Consider the following 21,893-nt stretch of genomic DNA (forward strand, 5'->3'; position numbering starts at 1 on the left):
GCTTGCCATATCATCTTGAATGAAAACTGTTTGAAAATAAATATTACCGATAAAGCCACATAACGCAAAGAATTGTACAGTGGAACCGTGTTTATCGCAAATAAATACCGTACTGCTTTACATTCGGTATACATTTCCTGGAACTGATGCACATTCATCCGAATCAAGTCGTGTAATACAGGCTCAACACAATTTGAATAACAAATGAAATCCCTGATATAGAACTATAAATTTCGACTTGGACCAGTCTGGAAATTACCCATGCTGTCTCAGTTGGGTCTTCGCCCGTGACCCAACGCTCCCGACACGGAGGCAACGCTGTGGGTGATGTCATGAGATGACATATTAGAGCTGTGAGCGGTGCCGTTCCTGTGATCGAAAGACGCCGGTTGTGGCTGTCCGTCCTTTAGCAGTGTCAGTTACATCATTTTTTCAAGCTCCTGGACCGCAACTTTATCATGAGGGCTGAGTACGCCCTCCGCCGGTCTCCCCCACCCCCCTCCCCGCCCCATCCCCGCCACCGCCGCCGCATACGCTGCATGGCAGACTCACCCTCAAACACTCTCTGCCTCCACTATTCATTCAACCCAATTCACCTTCACAGCACATCGAAAGCTGTCCGGTTGTAAATGGAATGGATACACGTATAAACACCATGCGAAAAAGAACTTGAGTTTTACAATCAGCTTGACTCGGCAGATGACATGTCAATATTATTCCACTATGCGGCATGGAGTGATGAGTCAAGTTCATCTGGAAGCGTTTTCGGCGAGGAGTTAGAGCTGAATGTCGGAACTTTGATATGCTCACCCTCTGCAGAATACATGGTGGAGAGTGTTTTGGGGTGCGGGTCGTTCGGAAAAGTCGTCCACTGCAGGAAGCTGGCCACGGACGAATCAGTAGCTTTAAAAATCATCATGGAGAAAGATTTCAACAATGACGTGCAGACAGAGGTGGAAACACTGGAGGTGCTGAAAAACTTCAATTTGGAAAAATACAACATCGTCAAATGGTACAGCTCCTTTGTCCACGAGGGCCATTATTGTCACGAGTTTGAGAAGCTAGACATGAGTCTTTACCAATACCAGGTCACAGAGAAAGACACTCTGGAGCTCAAAGAGATACGACCTATTCTGCAGCAGGTTTGCTTCCACTACCGAATGTCGGATTGTCCAAAGATCGGATGTGGCGAAATGACCATTCGTCTCCGTTTCAGGTTGCTTTATCGCTGCAACTCCTCAAGAGCCTCGGGATAGCCCATACCGATCTCAAACCGGATAACATTATGCTCGTGGATCACGTGCATCAGCCACTGAGGGTGAAACTCATCGATTTCGGCACGGCCAATTTGATTTCGGAACGGTGCAAGGGCTCGGAACTTCAGACGCTCTGGTTCAGGTGAGCGAGCGACGGCGGCGACGGGATCAAAAATGAATCGTGATCATGAAAGGCTATTAAAATGTCAATGTTTTGGTGAAGGTCTCCAGAGATTCTTCTGGGTGCTTCCTTCAATGAGGCTATTGATATCTGGTCTCTCGGCTGTATTGCAGCAGAACTGTTCATGGGCAAAGCGCTGTTCCCCAGCAGCGATGAGTTTGATATGGTGAGTCGGGTCGAACCTCCTTTGAGACCTAGCCTAGAGATACAACCCGCCAAAACTCCCTTTTGGTCAATGCGGATGTTATTTCACTAGATGAGACACATACTTCGAGTCATTGGCAAGCCACCCGATCATCTGCTGAATACCGGAGTCTACACAAAGCAGTATTTCCGACATTTCCTTGCCAAAAATGGGAAAAAGACAGAGAACCTTTGGATGTTTAAGGTACGGAATGATTTCAAGGGTTGAGGTCAGTGCAGTTTTGTTTTGTTTTTTGACGAATCATATTGTATCCCGTTTAGTCAAAGCTTTATAGTCCCTCTTGCAAACCCTGCACCCTAAACAGCCTATATGACCTTCTGGAGGTAAGAATGCCAAAAGTTTCAGACAGTGAATCAATACTATGGTTCCTACAATTTTTTAAAATTTCCTTTTCACGAGGGATGCGATGAACAGACGGGAGAAGACCTGGACAGGAGGAGCTTCGTTGACTTGTTGGTGAAGATGCTGCAGCTGGATCCGGACGAAAGGATCAAACCCAACCAGATTCTTCAACATCCCTTCATTACCATGAGCCACCTCCTCGGCAACTTCTACGACTGCCAATAGTAAGAAATTGTATTCCGTTGTCGCCGAGGGTGGTTTACTGACTCAAATGTGAACATTTTCTAGTGTTAAATCCTGCTTGGATCTCCTGAGCGGGCATTTGATTGAGGCCTCGTTGAACCAAGGAGACTTTCTGCCGTCGTAGTGGAGTGTGACGGACTACCAAGACCCTTCGGGATGAGGACGACACGAGATGACGGGAGATAACGCCGATGTGACTTCCTACTATCCGCTTGCTTTTTGAGTGTTTTGATAAGAACAATTGGAATGTATGGAGAAAAAAAATATCAAATCAAAGTCAAAAGCAAACAAAAATGGAACTGTCCTATGGTAAAATTGGGCATGAGAACAAGACAGATTGGGGTGGCCCCTGCGAACGACCCCCCCCAAAAAAAGACTTTGAATTGGGTTCAGCTTTGGGTTCTGGTTACTTTCACCCCAAACAACCGATAACTGTGACTTTGTAACTTGAGTGCAAGAAATCATACGCAAATAAATCTAGGTCTGCCCTGAAGTATGATGGAAAAACTTGGCAGAGTAAGACTGTTTTGTTTCTCCCTCTTGGCGCTCGTTTCTTACACAGCACCTTTGAATAAAGCCTATACAAGAACAGTTCAGTTCCAGTGCTTTTTACAAGGGATTAAGCTGCATTGTAAATCTACTTTCGTGCATTGTGGTATCGTATAGTCGCATACCAGCGCTTGCCGTTCGCATTGAATTTGTAATCAAGGTGAGATGTTGAGAGATACTTTGCGGCATACCGATGGGAGCACTCATAATTGAGTGTCACGCGTCGTGGGACAACCAAGACGTGGTCAAATTCAATTCAGAAGAGTGCTTTTTAATCCTCGGATTTTAGTGCCTTTATCCTTCATGCCTGAAGCAGGTTCATGCCTTCTATCTCAACTCAGCTATCGAGAACACTTTAAAACAGCCACAGAATAGAAATGAATTTTGAGACCAGTTTTAAAGATAGGCAGCGAGGGGGCTTGCCGAATGTTCAGCGGGAAGTCATTCCAACAATGGGGGCCAGCAACGGAAAAGGCTCGATACCCTCAAAGCCTCCGCTTGGTGTCTGGTCCGCAGACCTGAGGCACCGGGTAGGGGCGGAGGAGCTCAGGTAAGGGAGCGAGGGATGCCAGAGTAGGAGTTATGCGCTCCCTCTTATGAATACCAGTCAAGAGGTGGGCAGCAGCATTTTGGACCAACTGGAGACGCTTAATGGAGGATTGGCTGACTCCAAAGTAAAGAGCTTTCGTCCTGGCGATATTCCTTGATGTTTTGCATGACCAGTGCGCGCCATCTCCCACTGATGAATGCTAATGAGCCTGATAGTTGTTGTATATCTGGTTTGCCATTGTCCCTGACTGCACCAGCGCTCAAGTCTACCACGGGTATCATTCGCGACACTGAGGCCTTTCCTGCCAATTCGTGTTTTTGTCGACAGTTCAGCGTGACTGCTGAATAAAGCGGCATCTGTGGATCTCAAGGACGTGCACGCTTTGCCCTCTCCTGACTCAAATGTCAGGAGAAATCTTTGCACTGTCTGCCCCCGCCACCCCCCAAATGCCAGCGTCTGCCGGCACATCCGCCCACATCACCTGTCAGCATGTAAGGGAAGAACAGGAAACACTTGAAGGATGCCTGAACATGGCTGCACCATAGAGCACAACAGTACTACAGAGGCACAATCTTTCGACCCATAACCCTTTCAGTTCTATCATTCCACTTGATTTTTTTATCTCGAGTCTGTGCCGCCATTTTATCACTGGCCTCAAAGAGTCAAAAACTGACAGAACTCTTTGCACTCCCCCCACATCCCCATTTGCAACCACTGACTCGCTCTGTTCTACTCTGGTTCAGCCGGAGTTTAAGCGGGATGACATCGCGCATCGCCGGAACGCTAATGGGAGGAATCAGAGTCAACACAAATAGGCCACGATTTCCCCCTGCTAGCACTGTTTTGCTACGACTGGCACCCCTTGGCGACAACGGGGGGCGACATGTTGTTTTATTTATATTAGTCCAATTTTGACTCAAAATATTGAAAAAAAATACTGGCGACAACCACAGCTTCTTCATGTCACACTCGGGCCACAAAAAAATATGTTAGCTTAATATCATTCGTATCATGCCTATGACATTTTTCAACTTACTGCCACAATATCAACATAATTTTGTTTTTCTTTATGTCTGGTGGATTCTCAGTCGCCCAGCTCTTGATGCATCATCTGATTATATTTTTCAAAATCTGCTTGACAAAAGCAGCAACACTCACTGCGGATTGACGCCCGTGTTGTTATTATTCATTTCGCCTCGCTAATGTAAAGACGCTAAAGCGACCGCCGTCCTTGTTACATGCGCATCTTATCCGTCGCCGTAAACCAATGATGACACTCGCAGCTCATCCAAAATCTCCCTTTCATTCTCTGGTTTACCTTCCACCTCACCGTTTGAACAGATTAGTCAAAGGCAGACACGCACACACACACACACACACACACACACACGCAGAGAGTTTTAATCTTCTGTTCATAGCTGCCAATGACTCAAGCAAAATGGATCAGGGAATCGGGGACTACGTCCAATGAAAAGGAAGCTGCCTCATAGCAACGCGCGCGCACACACACACACACACACACACACACACACACACAGATAGACGACTTCACCATTTTTAATTTGGCGCAGACAGCTTGCGGGCTCTGTGTTGTGTTTTGAGGCATAAGAGTGCACAAATTCATTGTTGGTGTCCATGTTAATGCATTCGGATGTGCATCGGCAGCCCCCCCAAACTAGCTTGCGTCCGCCACGATGAGTCACAAAAGCCGTCACGTTGTATCAGCCTACCGTGTAGGGTGTTCATGCCACGAGGCCCACCCGAATAGGACGGTCACAGTCTTTGCATGCGCTGCCATGCGATCGCTTTTCGACCTCCCTCTTGGGCCTCGCTTTTGCACTGGCCTACATCCACGCCAGCTGCTCTTGCAGGCCCGTCCAACTTTAAAATACAATGTTCTGGCAAAGCGCTCGCCTGTTGCCGGGTCAACGGCGCGGAGTGGAAAACGGGTTGAAATCAACGCTGTCAACACCAAGAGGGCAGCTCGTTAAAATAAATTTAAACTTTGATGTAGGGGGAAACTATTCGCAAAAAAAAAAAAAAAAAAACAAGGTGACTTTTTACCCAGATGCAGAATATTACAGACCGTAATGAGATCCCATATCAGCTCAACAAATGACATTCTGGTTTGATAAGATTTGACAGGTAAAAGCATCCAAGCATGCTAAATGGGATTTTCCGTGTTCATTTTAATTGCTGCTTAAACTGGATCAACTGTGGATGAAATTTTATCTGGCGTCAGAAATTCTCACTTTTTAAACAAAGTTTGTTGTCATGTTTTATGATATTTGCAGCAAATTTGTTGTCTTTTACTGGCACATAAGTAGACCGACAAATAGCACCCTTGTAAAAAATCCATCTAGAAATTCCATTTGCAGTATGCCCTCCAGTCCAAGGTTATTTGGCTGCTCAGCCTGACGCTAGTATGCACATCAAAATCATATTATTTACATGACTTTCATGTGTGAGTCACAGGAAAAAAATGACCCGGCCGCTGTCGTGGGGGAGTGGGAGATATAATCAGGCGTATAAAACCTACATTCAAATTCCACATTTCCTCAATAACTGAAAAAAAAATAATCTAAAAATCACGGTTGCTAGGCGGTACACAAACCTCCCCTTTGAACAAGTGTGTGTGATTCGACGTCATATTTCTCCCTCGGGAGCTCGGTGCCTGCGGTAGCCTCTAGTGGGAAGCGTCAAACAAAAGCGAGCACAACAACAAGCTGTCATTGTGCAGCAGTAGTTGGGGTGGTGTCGTGTAAAAAAATAAATAAATAAAAATAAAAGATGCAGCAATGATGATGCATGGGGGATGTCACCGTTTACACCAGGGAGGAAGAGCTCATGTTTCATCGCTCCGCTACTGGTGTCATGTGCTGCAAAATGGACGCCCTCATCATCAATCGGGGTTGATGGAACGATAAGAGCGTATTGACACTATTAGCGTGCTAGCATATTGAAATGTAGTGTTTATTTTCTCCCTACGTGTTTTTCTTTCTTGACTTTGCACTGAAACGTCTCTATTGTTCTTACAACTGCTTTCAAATGACTTACTTTTCATTCTGTCAAGCACATTGAGTTACCTCGCGTGTGTCGTGGACGTGCACACGCTGAGCAAAATCTCACAGAAAAAGACAGCGGGCGTATCATCGGGTGCCTGTAAAAAATAATTACACTTAGTCACAGTCACGGGAAGTAAAAATTTAACAGAAATTCTACATTGCTAACAAAGAGAATGTCGTTATAATGTTAGGTGATGCTAGCATATGCAAATAGCTAACGACGTGACCTTATGCTCGCAAAAGAAGTGCCGTGAACAGCTGTCATCCTTTTTTTTTTTTTTTTTTTTTTACAACCCCAAGGTACTGATAAACCTCTGCTGCCCTGTTCCTTGTCACCGCATGCACACGCGCGTCTTCGCCCGGCCCACTCGCACGAATATGTCGATGTTGTCGATAACGCAGCGCGCACTCACACACACACCGAGCGTACAACGCAGTGACGGAAAGGGAGGGGGAGTGCGCGAGTTTTGCGAGTCAAAGCCGCTTTTGTCCGCACAACACAAACAGACACTTAGGACATAGGAAAGTAGGAAGGGAGGCTGTAACTTTCCACAGAGGGCCTGGCCGCGACCTGAGTTCACTTTCCTTTCCGTGGTCATGGCAGCCTTTGTACGACGTGTGTGCGTGTGCGTGTGCGCTTCCTTGTAGCCTGTGTGCACGACAGCGTGAATGGATGAAATGCGGGAGGTGCGAGACGAGGTCGACAGACCTCATTGTGACACCTCCTCTGTCTGTCGTCAATTTCCTGCTTTATTTCCCCCATTTATTGTCTCATCCTTCAATAGGAGCGAAATGTTTTTGTGCACGGATGCAAAGCAGCCCCCCTGAGCACTCGCGCGTAAAGTCGGCATTGCGTGTTTTTTTTTTTCTTCGATCGGAATTGGACTTCTGACTTTCCGATTGGAAAGTTGCGAGGACATTTGGTCAGCCCAGACGGGATTGCAGCCAAATGCTTTAGAAGTGCGGTCCAGACAACTGGCACGTTTAGCCTGGGAAGTGGAAATAGCTTTGAGTCTCAGATGTGGAGTCATCCTGCATCCTATTCCTATGTGTCTCCAGCAGGTGGCAGACGTGGGCTTTCCCTTCTGTGTGCACACCTGCTGCCGGTTTTCATCGGCCTTGTATTGAAGGACTGACAAGCTGCCTGCAGCTTGTCGGTTTATTTGATCTTGTTGCTGCTCTTGCTCAAGTGTTTTGTTTTCTAGACCTCGTTCTCGCTCTCGCTATAGTCGTTCGTGTTCCCTTCTTGTTTTTGTAATTTACTTGCCATTTAGTTTTCGGTTTAACTCTTTTCTTGTCTTTTTTTGTTAATGTATTGTTTTTCCTGGATCCCTGTGACCAGCGTTTTCCGTTTTGGACTTTCTTGGCTTTGCGTCTTTGATAATAAAATTTTTTGACATTTTGTTCGTGTTTACATTTCTGGGATCCTAAACATTATTTGGTTCGTTACGAACCTGATGGAATCTGGGTGCCTTTTTTTTCGGTCTGAAATGGGATTTCAATGTGAGCTTTATGCGAGGTGAAAATGATTTCACGTATCTGGTGCACACATCAGTAATACATTCAAATTTAGAGGTCGCTTTCCCGAGCTCCACTAAGGACACAATATTTGCCTCGTGCACCAAGTGACCTCTCAGGTACAATTACACAAAGATGTGCTCCGTGCGGCCATTGCCATAGTAACCACACAAAAAAAAAAAAAGGTCTCCTTTTGAATAACCTCCCTTAGAAGATTTCGCGCAGTGGAAGCCGTCAGGAGATATACTTGGAGATCAATGAGAGAATGGCAGCGGGAGCATGTAAATCCGCTCCCAGTGTTCCCAGCTGGGGCGTGCGATGGGGAGGGAGGGGGCAGGCTGTTGCTAGGTGGAGCTGCGCTGGTGCTTTTCGGGTTGATTAGACTGGGTTGAACGCACTGAAATGCTCTCGTCTATCAAATAAATAAAGGAATGAATGTGCTGGTGGCGCAGTAGCACCCGTGGGTGGACCTGGATATAAAAATCTCGAGGATGAAGCTAGGGCAATGGTAGAAGAAGGAAGTGGTGAGAAAAGAAGTGGGAAGAAGGAAAAGGGGAGGAGTGATCACATAATACTGTAAATGCGGTTTGATGGAGAGGCACTCACTTGCCACAATATTAGGTACACCCGCACAAGAAAAGGAGATTACAACGCCACAGGCCGTGGTCGCCGTGTTATTTTCCGGACAGGCAGAAAAGGGTGACGATTGATTCTTTCGTTCATCTCATTTTTCTTCTTCAATGCAATAGATAGCTGTTAGCTAGCAAATGTACGCGAAGGAAAAACACAGTTTACGATGAAGATGTTGAACTGCACCGCATCAGACAGAGCTAGCCTCTTACGCGCAGGTTTTCCCGAGGACAACGAGCAGCTCTCATTACCAAAAAAGCTCACTCTCGATTACAAACGGCAGATTTGGAATTTGGTTTGCGCGGGGTGATTGTTTATTGATTCGGACGCGTTCTTGTTCATCCGCATCTTGTTGAATCTCAGCTTCAGGCTGGAGGTTAGTCAACAATGCGACAGAGCCTTCGTTTTAGTAAGCCGAGGAAAGCTGGATGAAGACCAGAACAATAGACAGTTCGGGGATCTAAAATCCAGCGAAATTCTGTTTCATTCTTTTCTTTCTTGTTTCATGCAGCATATCAGTCGCCAAATTACTTTTAACACTGCACCCAAATAACACCGAGTTCTCTGTCCACATTCATGGTTGATAAATCCAAACTCGCACACACCTATGCGCTGGCTGTGGGCCAAATGGAATTCACCATGGCAACAGCGGAGTCCGACACAGGTGGTGTGATACGCACATGCACCCGCGGACGCACGCATGAGTGTGCAAAAAAAAAAAAAAAACACTGGGCGGATAGGCCGTAGATGCGATTGAGATAACATTTCCCACCTTTAAATGGAAATATTCTTTATTTTGTATTTATATGCTTTAATTCTGCAGAAATGTAGAATCCATAATTGTCACTTCCCAATCTCCCAAGACCATTGTCCAAATAAGAGTATGACACTGAAGGTGAAAATGAGAGAATCCACAGAGGATCCATAGAGTAACTTAATGCAGACAGACTAGTTGGAGAAAGAAGGATGTGATGATGGCACAAATCCATTAGAAGTCCAGAAAGAATTCGGGTGCTGGACAGCCACACGGGAAGAGAATGGGGTCAGGGGGCTAATTGGACAGGAAATACATCATCCAGGATGAACTGTGAGCAAATGATAGCACCTGAGTCCAAGGATAAACACGAACCGTGCATTGATAACTCGCTAGCTAGATGCAGAAGTAAAAAAAAAATAAAAATACTGAAGTAATCTTGAGTGGTTTAGATTTGGCTGACAGAACTTTTTGCGCTAGCCTTGGTCACTCTGAGTCCCGCACTACCCCATTGTCAAACGGTGTTCCACAGAGTTCCTTTCGAGAGCTTCTGCTGTTTTCATTGTATTTGCTGCCCTTCTGTTCCATCAGAAGAAAACATTGAATTTTCCTTCCACTGCTATACGGATGACTGTCGGATCTACTGTATGTCCCGCTGAGCAAATGAAGACCCTTTCTCATTGAGGCCACTTTGGAGTTGAGTTGAGAGTTGGTGAAGGCTGATGGAACGATGGATGGATATGGTCAGTAAATATGTGTGAGCTTCATAAATACATTGTAAAAAGGCCCAAATGGTCTCAAAAGACATATTTTTGCCGCATCGCACAACAAGAATCTGGCATGGACACACACACACACACACACACATATACACACTCTTTGTACTCCGGCCTGGATGTATTTCAGACACACTTTGATCCAGCAGATTTCTGAGGGGTGTTATAAGATTATAGGGATCGTCTGCGGCAGATATGGTGAACTCTCGCACTCGTTATCTGCTGTTGTCTCTTTTGTTCCCGCTGCCCGGCTTTCTCGCTCGTGATGAATCAATTCAGAATCTTATTTCTTTGTTATGAGGAGGAAAAAAAGAAAAGTCAATATAAAGCAAAAGTCAAATGAGACGATGCTTCCATAAATGATGAATCAAGCTCGGTGAGCGTGCCGCTCCTCGTCTGTCTTTTAGCACCTGAGCATGAAACTGGAACTAACGCTAAGGCTTTTCTCGATGCACACTACGTACTTGATTATGCGCCGTAAAAGGTGCGGCGAGTGATTTATGCATGACAGGGAGAGGAGGAGGCGAAGGTGATGCGGTGTACGGAGGGGGGGGGGGGGAAGAAAAATGAGAACGTGAACGGAAGCAGATGGGGGTCAGCGGCGAATGATGGATTAAAGAAGGGGCAGCAAAAAGATTTATGTATGATTTATGGATCGTTTCGCTTGCCGTACGGGAGAAATGAGCAGCTGGTGCGTGCCACGGAGGACAGCAAAGCCCAAGGTTGAATTATTCAAAGGAGTCGTCGGGGTAAACACCGCGAGTCGACACGCTCACTTCCGAGCGTTTCGACCCTCCTCGGAGCTCCTCATAGACTGATGGAGCAGGAAGTGTGTCAGTGGGTCAAAGGCAGACGTCACTACCATGGCGCCAACTGTCACCTCAATTAACTGGCTACTAATTAATTGGCTGCTGTATTTAAAGGCTACTAGTGAGTGTCGGATTCCCCGAATTTTGGCTGGAATTACTTTTCATGGGAAGTCATGTAATTAAGAATACAATTTAGCTACATGGGAGGGGTAGTCTTATAAACACATTGCTTGGTCTGCATTAGTCCATGATGTAAAAATTTTGAAAACAACCACATAGCTTCATCTTCCATTCCCATTTCCGTTTAATTGTATACTAACAAACAACACAAAACCGAATATGATGTGTTCTTTATCCTCTGCAAAGAATGACGACTATTACTGCAGCTTACTGAGCAAATGGTAGACTGGGAACAGCACAATCTTCGTTGAAATGAAGCATAAAAGGTGGCAAGAAGTGGCTGTTTCATTTTTTTACTTACTTGACTCATGAAAAAAAAAAACACAAATCTCGAGGCGCCATCGTATTCTATTTCTAAAGTCATCGTTTATGACACAACTCTTGGATCGGATCTCATTAGATGCAAGCAAATGAAGTGGCCCACGGCTACAAGCAATTTTTTCTAATTGGACTGCATCTTAATTGTTATCGGTTTGTCCTAAATAGTTGCCTGACTAGCAATAACTCTGCGACACAAATCGATTGGAGCAATTAAATTTCCATTAAACCCTAAAATTGCCACAGTCTGCATTAATAAACAAGTGCGGGCAATTAGCGATCTCTATGCTAGCGCTCGGCAGGATTTAAATCATGACATTTCCTTGAATCGGTTAGCGCGACAGGCTTTTGCCGGATGCTAATGTGCCATTTACCTATGAAACCACAACCACGACGCAACAACGGTCATTTAATAGGCCGTTTCAAAAGGTTAAAAGTGCCAACTTGGCTTTCTGAGAACACAAGAGAGTGTTGACGTGCCCGATTCGCCCACGAGTATTACAGACGTTTGTGTGTTCAAATGAGCATCTTAAAGTCATAAACCAGGATGGGGTTTTTTTGGGGGGGGGGGGGGGGGGGTGTAATCAACGGATAAAAGTAGCATTGAAGATCCTTTTGCCAGGGAAATAGCTTCAAATTATTTATTGTGTGCTGAAGGGATAATCTTATTTTTCATGTCATTGTTCTTCATTCAATTGGAAAGGTTTCCTCTTTCTTGTTCTCGTGTTAGCGCCGAAGCTGTCGGATCCTCGTCACCTGTAACAGTTGACAAAAACGGAATCCCCCCCCCCCCCCATCCGGTCGTAATTAACGTCAGGATTATGCTGATCCGAATGGAACGGTGAATTTCAGCGGAACAGGGTGACCCCATCTTGCGATTGACCTCATGTGGAAAAACACGAACACAAAAGCAATCATTTCGCCCCGCACGCGCTTCGCGTGAGGAAGTGGGGACCATGTGGTGGCCGCGGTGGCCCCGGCCGTCCGTGCGCATGACATGAATGGTAATTTGCTTATTACATCTACGCCCTCGAATTACGTCCAGACAAACACATGCTGCTTTTCGTCTTAAAGAGAAAAAGGCCGCTCGTGCTAACGCTAATTAGCCATCCTTCTGTGTTTTCCCCTGAACAGGGTCGCGGGGGAAGATAGCGCCAAAATAATCATTCACGCTGATTCTAATAGATTGAAACAAACTATTTGGACTGGTTCATGCACCCTGTAACCTAATAACCTGATACCCGTCTAGTAACACCAAGAAACAAGGGGTTGTTGTCAAAAATTTCCTATGTCACTACTGACATTTCACTGTTTCCAAAAAAAAAAAAAAAACGGCTAGTGGTGCAAAGTGAGTGTTTGCATCGCCGCGCAAATGTGTTTCGCACGCGCTCGACAGACGAGCAGACAGCAGCGCGCGTGGGCGCCGCATCGTGTGGGAAGTGGCGGAGCGCGCGGAAAGATGGCGTCGGCGCCGTGAGGAGAAGAAATAAAAGAGCAGAGGTGAGACGCAGTTATGGGCAACAGATGGGGGGGGGGGGGAGTCAAACGCGGTCACCGCCGTTCCCGTTTTGAACAACTCTGACCTCATCGGGAAACACGCAAATGTCATCCAAATGTTGAAAAGAAGAAAGAAAAAATTTGTGTGAACCCAGAGGCAGATTTGTTGTCACGTTTGTTGCAAATTTGTTTCGACGTGTGAAAATCACAGTCGGCAGCTCGGTGGGCAATCTGGAGTCGTCTTAAAACGTTCTTAATTGGAGCACGTAGCGGGAGCATGTAACTGATTCTGGATTTCCTCAACCGGCTGCTTGTGCATTTTAGAATTCATTTGGAGAGTCTTTTATGGTCTCCTGCCACCTGCCTCGCGCTCCAGGTTAGCTGACCAGCTGCTTCCGGAGGTACAGAGGTCTCGACCGAAAGCTCGTAGGAATGGCCTCCCTCTGAGCGGCCTCATTTTAAAACCATTTTTGGAGACTTTCATTGTTTTGAGGCCTCCACACCTCCATTTCCTAAGACCGTTACATGATCGTTTTTCCTTCCGTCCATCTCCACTCCTCCCCCTAACACGTCCTTCGGTGACACACAGGATCATATTCTATCTCTTGGGAGTATGACGTAGCCAATTATTAGTCACTGATAAGCAGAGGAAGGTTCTTTACTCGCCCGCTCGAAAGACCTCGGAAGGAAAAAGACCTAATGAAAAAATACCAATGTGCGTTCTAAAATTTGTGATTTTTCTTGCCCCCCCCCAAAAAAAAAATATGACTTCGGCAATTATGTGGCTGACAATATATTAAAATTCAAGCTAGGCGTGGCACCCAAAATCCCCACTCCCCAACCGTGCTTGACTTTCTTTTGGCAATTGGCGAATAGTTTTGGTGCATCACCGCCAGTGGCCACAAGGCGGACATAATGCTCTAAAAGCAAAACACCAAAAGAAAGTCAAAATATAATAATAAGAAGAGATACTAGGATTAGAAGAAGAAGAAAAGGGGGGGGGGGGGAAATAGCGGGGAGGCCGCTGCGGTGTCTCGTTAGCGTTTTTGCGTTTCCAACAAAGCAACAACTACCGCTGTGTCTCCAGACGTCCATTCGTCTTTCATTTTTCATTTTGGGTCTATACGAAACATTTTGACATCACAGAATTGAGGACAGAGTCTCATCTCCATTCCCGATGTGGTTGTTTATTAAGAGACACACTTTGGGCTAAGAATAGACTTTTGTAAAGCATGAGTCATCTTCAATAGGGATGAAGGTTTTGTGTCTCAGGCATCTGATATTATTATTTCAGGTTAATACGTGTCCATGTATTTGTTTTCTTTACCATAGGTGGCTAGAGACAGAATTTTTGGGGGCAATTAGTCAACTAACATCCAGCAAACTCTCAACTGTCAATCTTTGACACCCATGTCACTCACCAGGCAAGGCCTTGCATCTCAAAGCACTCAGAGTGACAGATACTAGAGTAAGAACTTTAGGACGGTGAGTTCCAAATGGACAAAAATAATACCTGTCCCTCACATGCAATTATTTTGTTTTGTCATGCAAAAACTAAACTGTTGATCGGATGACTTGATGAATCAACGGGAGAGTCGGCAACCATGACACCCCAAATGAAAAGTCATCCCAGGGTCATTCCTCCCATGGCGCCGCACTGGATCGTCGACGTCCTACGCTCCGCCCCGTCCGTCTGAGTGGACGCGGAGGAGGAGGGACAACAACATCAGCAAGCGTCCGTATGACTAAATCCCCCAAGTCCCCGTTGGGCTCGATACCAATCAGAGCGCACGCAAGCAGAGTCTCCGTAACCCATGGCTACAATCGCCCACAAGCTGGCCAGGGCACTACGGAGGATAGTGAACAGGATGCACAAAATAGGCTCGCAGTAAACAGTTTCAACGTGAGACTAAAAGCAGAAATACCCCCCCACCCACCCACCCACCTTGGAGCAGACACCTTTCAGCTAAACTGGATCATACACTGAGCAATCACTCGTTGGAAACTCGGAGGTGGTCGGAACGCCCGCCGTCTGGCGGCGGCTGCACAGAGCCAGACAACGGAGTGTGTCGCTAAGTGAACAAAGAAGGGGGCGGGGGGCGTACGTGGGCGCCAGTTATGACAGGTACCAGGAAAGGTCAACAAGGTGAAACAAAAGACTTGTAAATGTCAATCGCTACGAAGTTGCCATTGACAACCAGGCCACCGGCTGGTGAGAATAGTGACAAAATCATCCTAATTAGATTGTCCTCAATAAAAGGGGGCTTGGGCGCACTGTGGCCGCGATGACGACTTCAGATTGATTTTTAGCGGCGAGCGTGCTATGTGTAAAAATGTAGTAAGTGAGAGTCCATCCGAAGATTTTAGCAATAAAAAAAATGGTTCTTCTTTACTGAAGGCGAAAGAAGGCGGAGAGGTGAAACTGAAGGTGAGCTTGAGGTGGAAATGACGTACGAGCAAAGAGGGGATGGTGATTGGGGTTACATAAGATGATAGGGTAGAAAGGAAAGGAGTGGATAAATTATGCTGCTACTTCCGCAGGAACTGCATACATCCACAAAATATATTTTGTGGGGCTAGAGCAGTCATTTAAATCAGAACAATACATAATATACATGGAGGACAATACAATGGACACTTATTTCTGTTAACTCATATTTATTTGTTGGGGAAATCCGCTGACACCAATTTTCACGACAGCAAAAAATTTGGGGGGTTGAATTGCCCGATTTAAAATTTGTATCGAAATTTCTCGCCTTGAAATTCGGAGTATATGCTCCGAAGTACTGCTACAAACCGACCATTTAAATTATGGCGGATGCGTCGGGGGCAATAATCACCTAGCAATAGCGCTAGCAAGGCTGTATTTAACCCTTTCATGCACTCTGTAACCTGACAACATCATAAGATGTCCACTGTAGTAACCGCTGTCCCTTAAAGGGTTCATGAATTTTTGAAAATTAATAATAATAATAATAATAATAAAAAATTGCCAGAGGTGGAGAAGTCGATTAACTCCGAGAGACATACAGGCAAGTTGATAACAATATCATCTTAAAGAGAGGAAGGGGGGTGGGGTTGACAGGGCGCACCCTCCGCAGTCGGAGAAGTGGGGGAGACGATTGGGGAGAGGGGGGTTGCTTGCTTTGAATCCCTAATGAGGGAACTGTTGAAGGCCTCGCGGGAATAATGAAAAGCTCCTTTCGGGAGAAAATGTCTTTATCCTCCATTCATCCTTCCCCCCTACAAATGTTATCCGAGCAACAGGCACCCAATTGGAAATATCTCCGGTGCAGAAAGCACCACGACAAACAGTGCAACTGCAAACACACATGAAAGCCTCGTATTGGCTACACAATAGCACGAGGCCAACCGTCCATTCATTAATGGCAACAAAAAAAAAATTGGGAGGAAATGGGTTCTGAAATCACATTTTCTGAGCTCCTCGTTCTAAGTGCGCGGCCGCAGACTCACATTAATTTCCGGAGGGACTAAGTCGAGCGTCAGACAAAGACAGCTTCATCTTCCTACGGCCATTGGTTGGGCTGAAATGAGCCTAATGGAACGGATTTGATGAGAAAATGTTCTCGTCACGCCATTTGACGGCAGGCTGTCGAGGACCTTAATGGGATGGAGATGTGACTGGAGCGTTTGGCTTACTGCTCTTGACAAGGAGGAAAAATATGATTAGCTGTTAGATAAAGCACCAAGGATACAGGATGGGGGGGGGGGTGCATGCGGTGTTTTGTGTCAGTGTTTTTTAACCTGACGACCACTGATACACACGAGCAACCATTTTGCTCATGTTTCGGTGAATACAAAACAAGATTTTAGGGCACAGAAGGGGCCCGCCCAAGCCAGTCTCAAAAACGTCACAATGCTGCCATCTACTGTTCAACTTTAGTTCTGAAGAATAATGCGGTTTTCCCACCATGTTAAACTGCATTGGCAATAAATGTACATGATATCACAATACATATAAAAACGGGAGGGAGTATATCAAAATCTCGTTACGTATAAAAACGGTATGTAGGCCAAAAATGCCGAATGACTTGTCAGAAATCGAAGTTTATAAGAAATCGGCAGAGAAAAACGCTAAAGTGTTGTTTTGCCGGGACGTTCCTGAACGCACCAGCAGGTCAGCGTATGCTCGCAGCCGCTGCGGTTACCGCAGAGCGCCTTTGAAAACTGAAAACAATGTTTCGGAACAGGAAAGCGGATGCGTCTCGATGACCCAACGATGGTCCGTCGCTCCAGAGACGGTACTCGAATCGGGACCGACGAGTCCAACGGTTGCGGTGAGGCTGAGGAGAGCGCGCGGTGGCTGCCGCCATGGATGCGGCTGTACTTCTACGGAATGCACGGCGTCACTCTGGATGTGGTGCTCTCCTCGGTGCGGGGGGTCCTATCCAACCGGGACCCCAAGTTGTTGGGCTTTTCCTCGCCGTGTCTGTGCGTGGTGCATTCACTGACCCACTTGGCGCTGGAGAAAGTCTACTCGAAGAAGAGGAGCTTTCAAGGGAGGCCTGTGCTTTTCCATCTGCTCGTCTATCCTTCTGTTTACATCGGGCTGCAGGTTCTGATAGAGAACTTCGGCAACGCGCTGAGCAAGCAGGTGAGGGTCATATCTGGGACGCGCTTGGTCCTCCACTACATCCTGGCTCTTTATTTTAGTCAGGTGTTCCACAGGGGGGTGTCCAGGCTGCAGTACCGTCCCCCCGCGGGTGCCCGTCCAATCCAAAGCGTCCCCGGGTACATCCGCTTCTTGTTTTTTGGCATGCACGGCTTTTTGGATGAGGTGGCGTTCACGTCGGTGTTCAACCTGGTGGAGAACCGAAGCCTGACCGGTCACACGTCCCTGTGGTCCTTCCTCATGTACGGGAGCTGCAGCTTCGTGGTGGAGAAACTGTACCTGCGCCTGCACTTTAAAAGAGGCTGGGGGTTGTGGCGGAGGCTCCCCATCTACGTCTGCTTCATCTACACTTGGGAGCTGTGCTGGGGTTTAGGTCTGAGGCAGTTCGACGCCTGCTCTTGGGACTACTCGCACTACCCGCACAATTTCATGGGACTCATCACCTTGCTCTACCTGCCCGGGTGGGTCTGCCTGAGTCTCTATCAGGACGTGCTGTCCAATATCTTGCTCGGCATCAGGTGCGCCAGAGAGACTCTGCGACCAAGCGCGGACGGCGGAGATGTCAACGGATGGCCTCGGTCTTGCAAAAAAAGACTTTGAAATGTACACTTTGGCTCAGGTGTGCGAGTTGCTTTTTCAGCATCGCTTCAGACAGAAGACGGCGCTATGAGGAAGTAAAAAGGGAACGTCTATAATTACGGGACCGCAAAAGGTTATTCTCCATGTCGGTGGAAATGTTTATTATTATTACATTGAGGGGAAAAAAGACGCTTAACAAATGAAATTCAAAGTCGGTATCAGCACAAAGGTGCCTTTTAGACTTCCCTGTCACACAAAAACTTTTTTCCTCTGAACTTCATTCATTGTATTCGGGAGATCAAACGGCCACGTTTTTCTTTTTTCAGTTAATTGCAAGTGGAAAATATACTCACAATAGCAAATCATGTGAGCTTGCTGGACAGGATGAACATTTTTGGTACTTTTAGCATTGAACAAATACAATGGCTTGCAAACGTATCCACCCACTTGAACCTTTTGACCTTTTGTCACATTTCAGGCTTCAAACTTTAACATCGCATGTTCCATCGTTTAGTTTTTTTTTTTGTGTGTGTGTCAAAAAAAAAAAGGTTAGAATATCATATGCGGCCCAAAAGTGGCAAAAGGTCAAAAAGTTCAAGGGGAGGGGCCATCTATTTCGCAAGCCACCGTCCATTCAAAGTTTCTGAAAAGTTTTTATGTCAGCTGATATTTTACCAAGACAGAGTGCACATGTTAATCTTGACCACATCCAACAACGCACATTCGGTGATTTATTGTCAAAAGTGTAAATACTAATCCTGTTTCAGTCTCAATTGAATCCAGACAAAATGCTTGTGGTTCTATTGACATGTGAAAATTATGCACATCCAATAATTTTCAAAAAAAAAACACACGGTCTGAAATGAAGGAAGCAAATTTGTGCAAATGTTTGACCACATTCTGCTTCATTTTTATGATCCATGAGGGAATTCTAGTCCAGCTCTGTCACTATGCTCATCACATTCAAGTCAGGCTGTCAATCACATCCGGCATAAAAATAAATACCATTCATGTAAATGTATCGTCACTGTGAATATATCATCCCGACGTTGCTTTTCTTGGAATATTTAACTCATTCACTCCCAAAGACGTTTTTAAACGTCTTTTCAGACTTGGTCCGGAATTGGCTGGTACTGAATGAGTTAAGTGAGTATTTGTGCTCGGTTGTTACATACTGTACCCACAAAAAAAAAAAAAAAATCACTGTGATGATCGAAGCAAATCTCGCAAAATCCAGTATAACTAGTAGCCGTCGCAGGTACGGGCCATAAAATAAACCGCAAAGTAACATCTGCTCTCAAAAAGCCGCTCAGCAGAACAAACGCTACGTCGAGTCGTAACATGAGAAACTTGTTTGGAAAGGCCACGTGAGGAAGACCGGTTTGGATGTGATGACATCACTTGCACTGTGGCCTAGTGGCGTGTTAAATGTTTTTGTATCTGACCTTGTAATTTTTCGTTGAAGCATTCTGTTGACTTGACACGAACACGGCTGCCTGCTACTCCAGACTTTATTCCCCTGAAAACCAAGGGAAAAAAAATTATTACAGAGCAGAACATCACGATAATTTCGAGTCAACAAAATGGAAGCCGTACACTTTCATTTTCCGTTGACTGAATACATATCGCACTTTGAGGCAGTTAGCAAGCCAAAAAAAAAAAATTGAATCTACACATTATACCTCCATCATCGTTATACTGTATGTCTGTCACGAAAGTTAACTTTAAAAGAAAAAACATCTGAACTCCCATTGAATCCTGATGTAGATTTACTTATCTTATTGCCCCGAAAGGCTCTCTCTTGTGGTCACAACAATCTCTGCAGTTCACTTGCATTTCACATTAATGTTCAATACATTGGCAATTCATCTTTAAAAACTGTTGGTTTTCAAACATTCATTTGTGTAAAATAGTATTCATGTGTAATACACTTTAATTGACTCACTATTGATTTTTTTTTCCTATATTTAATTATATGTACAGGGTAAATGTTGAAACCACATTTGTCTTACAACAATTTAAAAAAAATTTAAACCAATAAAAGGCTTTTTTAAACAACCAAAAAAAATTATAAAATGAGCCACGCTTTTGTTTTAAAATCCTTAAATGTACAGTATTTGATTTGTAAGGATTCCCAAATTTTTCGAGTTCAGTAGAGCTATTATGGTGAAATGCTGCCCTCTTGTGGTTACATTTCAGAGTTCAGGGCATTTGGGGAGCTTTCATAGACATAGTATGGATGCAGTTTTATTTGAAGCGTTTTCATATTTTGTATTTCAATACTCCCAGATATTGCCTTTTGGTTATTTTTGGGGGGGGGGGGGTTTACACGTAGTGGTACCTCGTGGAAACGTATCTTCCCATTGTACGGCATGCTAACAAATTGTATGAACGTGATCAAATATGTATGTGAAAGCCTGCAGGGCACGTCTTCCTCAACGATCCAAAATATAATATTCATGTTGTCCTCTGCCCTCATTCTCTTGTTTTGTGGGTCAGGCTAATATTTAATGAGTGCGACCCCCAACTAGGTGTCACCGCTAAAACACACACACAACATGACCAAGCAGCCACACGACTTGACACATTCTTGTCTTACATGGCTGCCTGAGTATTTGCATACCAAGTGACACTGAGATAGCGTTTCCAATCCACGTTTCACATCACGGTGACAACTTTCAATTGCGTAATTTAGCTTTGAGGTATTTGGAGATAAAAGCAGGAGGCAAGCGCAGCACGAGACGTTTCAGAACTTTGTTCCACGCATCAAAGGGGAAGTGAAGGCGCTTATGTTCTTTCGGAGTGGTTATCTAAAAAAAAAAATCCTCCACTTGTCAGTCAGGTTTTTCAAGTTGGTCAAGCCTCGAGTGCAGTGCAGCGGAATTTGGTTGACCAAAGACCACGTGGAAGTACAGGTATTCATTTGTTGTGAACAAGGTCGAAGCTGTGTCAGTTCATGTTATTCAGAGACGAAACTTAAAGTGGATATAAAAAGTCTACACACCCCTGTTCGAATCCCAGCCCCAGTCATGAGGGTGTGCACACTCGTGCGACCACATTATTGCAGTGGAAATGGTTTTAAAATTATTTATCTGGTCTATTTTTTTTAAATATCACAAAAAAATTAATAAATAAATTGGCAAAGGGTGTGTAGACTTTTTATATGCACTGAATATCGCGTGGTATGGCATGACCCGGCTTCTGACAACATCTAAGGTGCCGCAAACACAATTGAAAGCAATTCAAGGTTCATTCAAAAGGCTGCCATTCACCGGCCAAGCCACAAGTTCACAAGAATTTGTATTCGTGCAGCCTGGAGGAAACTCCACAAAAAAATGTCCCCAGATATGGAACAGACTTTACCCACCGTGGACAAGGAACTGAAAGTCACTTGAAATGGGACACTGGGTGTCACACACGCGTTTAGGAGTACAAAAGCACAAAGTCTTCAAAGTGCCATAACTACAGCATGCGGCAAAACAAATAAATAAATAAATAAAACATCTGGAGTGTATTTTCTTTCTTTCTCTCTTTTTTTTTTTTTTTAAATTCCCACCACGGCGCCATCCTGCATAACACCCATTGATGAGCCTGACTGAGCATGTTGTAAAAATATCCTCAGGCTTACTGTTGAAATAAGTATGAGTCATGCAGGCAAGGATGTATACTTGGAAATGGCTATTAAGCAATATCATTTGTGGAGAACAATATGCCTCGGAAAAAGGGGAAGATGATACAAATATAATATCTAGTGACTGACGTGGGACCAGAACACTAAATGTATTTATGTATCTAGTGACTGACGTGG

At 45.1% G+C, this 21,893-nt stretch overlaps 2 protein-coding genes and 1 long non-coding RNA gene across 3 annotated transcripts in view; 2 read left to right on the forward strand and 1 right to left on the reverse strand.

Annotated features, from left to right (window-relative positions):
• LOC147186104 (uncharacterized) overlaps positions 1-21,893 on the reverse strand; it is a 44,735-nt gene that overhangs the window by 21,495 nt on the left and 1,347 nt on the right. Inside the window, exon 3 of the long non-coding RNA XR_015099163.1 lies at positions 19,531-19,604. This is a non-coding gene — a long non-coding RNA (uncharacterized LOC147186104). The remainder of the gene's footprint in view (positions 1-19,530; positions 19,605-21,893) is intronic.
• On the forward strand, positions 674-2,351 carry LOC147186106 (homeodomain-interacting protein kinase 1-like). The gene is made up of 7 exons (XM_086103410.1): positions 674-1,142; positions 1,217-1,398; positions 1,480-1,603; positions 1,694-1,825; positions 1,903-1,965; positions 2,042-2,208; positions 2,273-2,351. The coding sequence occupies exons 1-7, from the start codon at positions 705-707 to the stop codon at positions 2,349-2,351; spliced, it is 1,185 nt and encodes a 394-aa protein (XP_085959536.1). The 5' UTR covers positions 674-704.
• tmem229a (transmembrane protein 229A) lies at positions 16,917-19,102 on the forward strand. The gene has a single exon (XM_086102885.1). It carries the CDS (start codon positions 17,093-17,095, stop codon positions 18,104-18,106), a length of 1,014 nt encoding a protein of 337 aa, XP_085959011.1. The 5' UTR covers positions 16,917-17,092; the 3' UTR covers positions 18,107-19,102.

Source organism: Hippocampus guttulatus, chromosome 22 (assembly GCF_054856545.1).
Source record: "Hippocampus guttulatus isolate MCC_2025c chromosome 22, RoL_Hgut_1.0, whole genome shotgun sequence".
Classification (NCBI taxonomy): Eukaryota; Metazoa; Chordata; class Actinopteri; order Syngnathiformes; family Syngnathidae; genus Hippocampus; species Hippocampus guttulatus.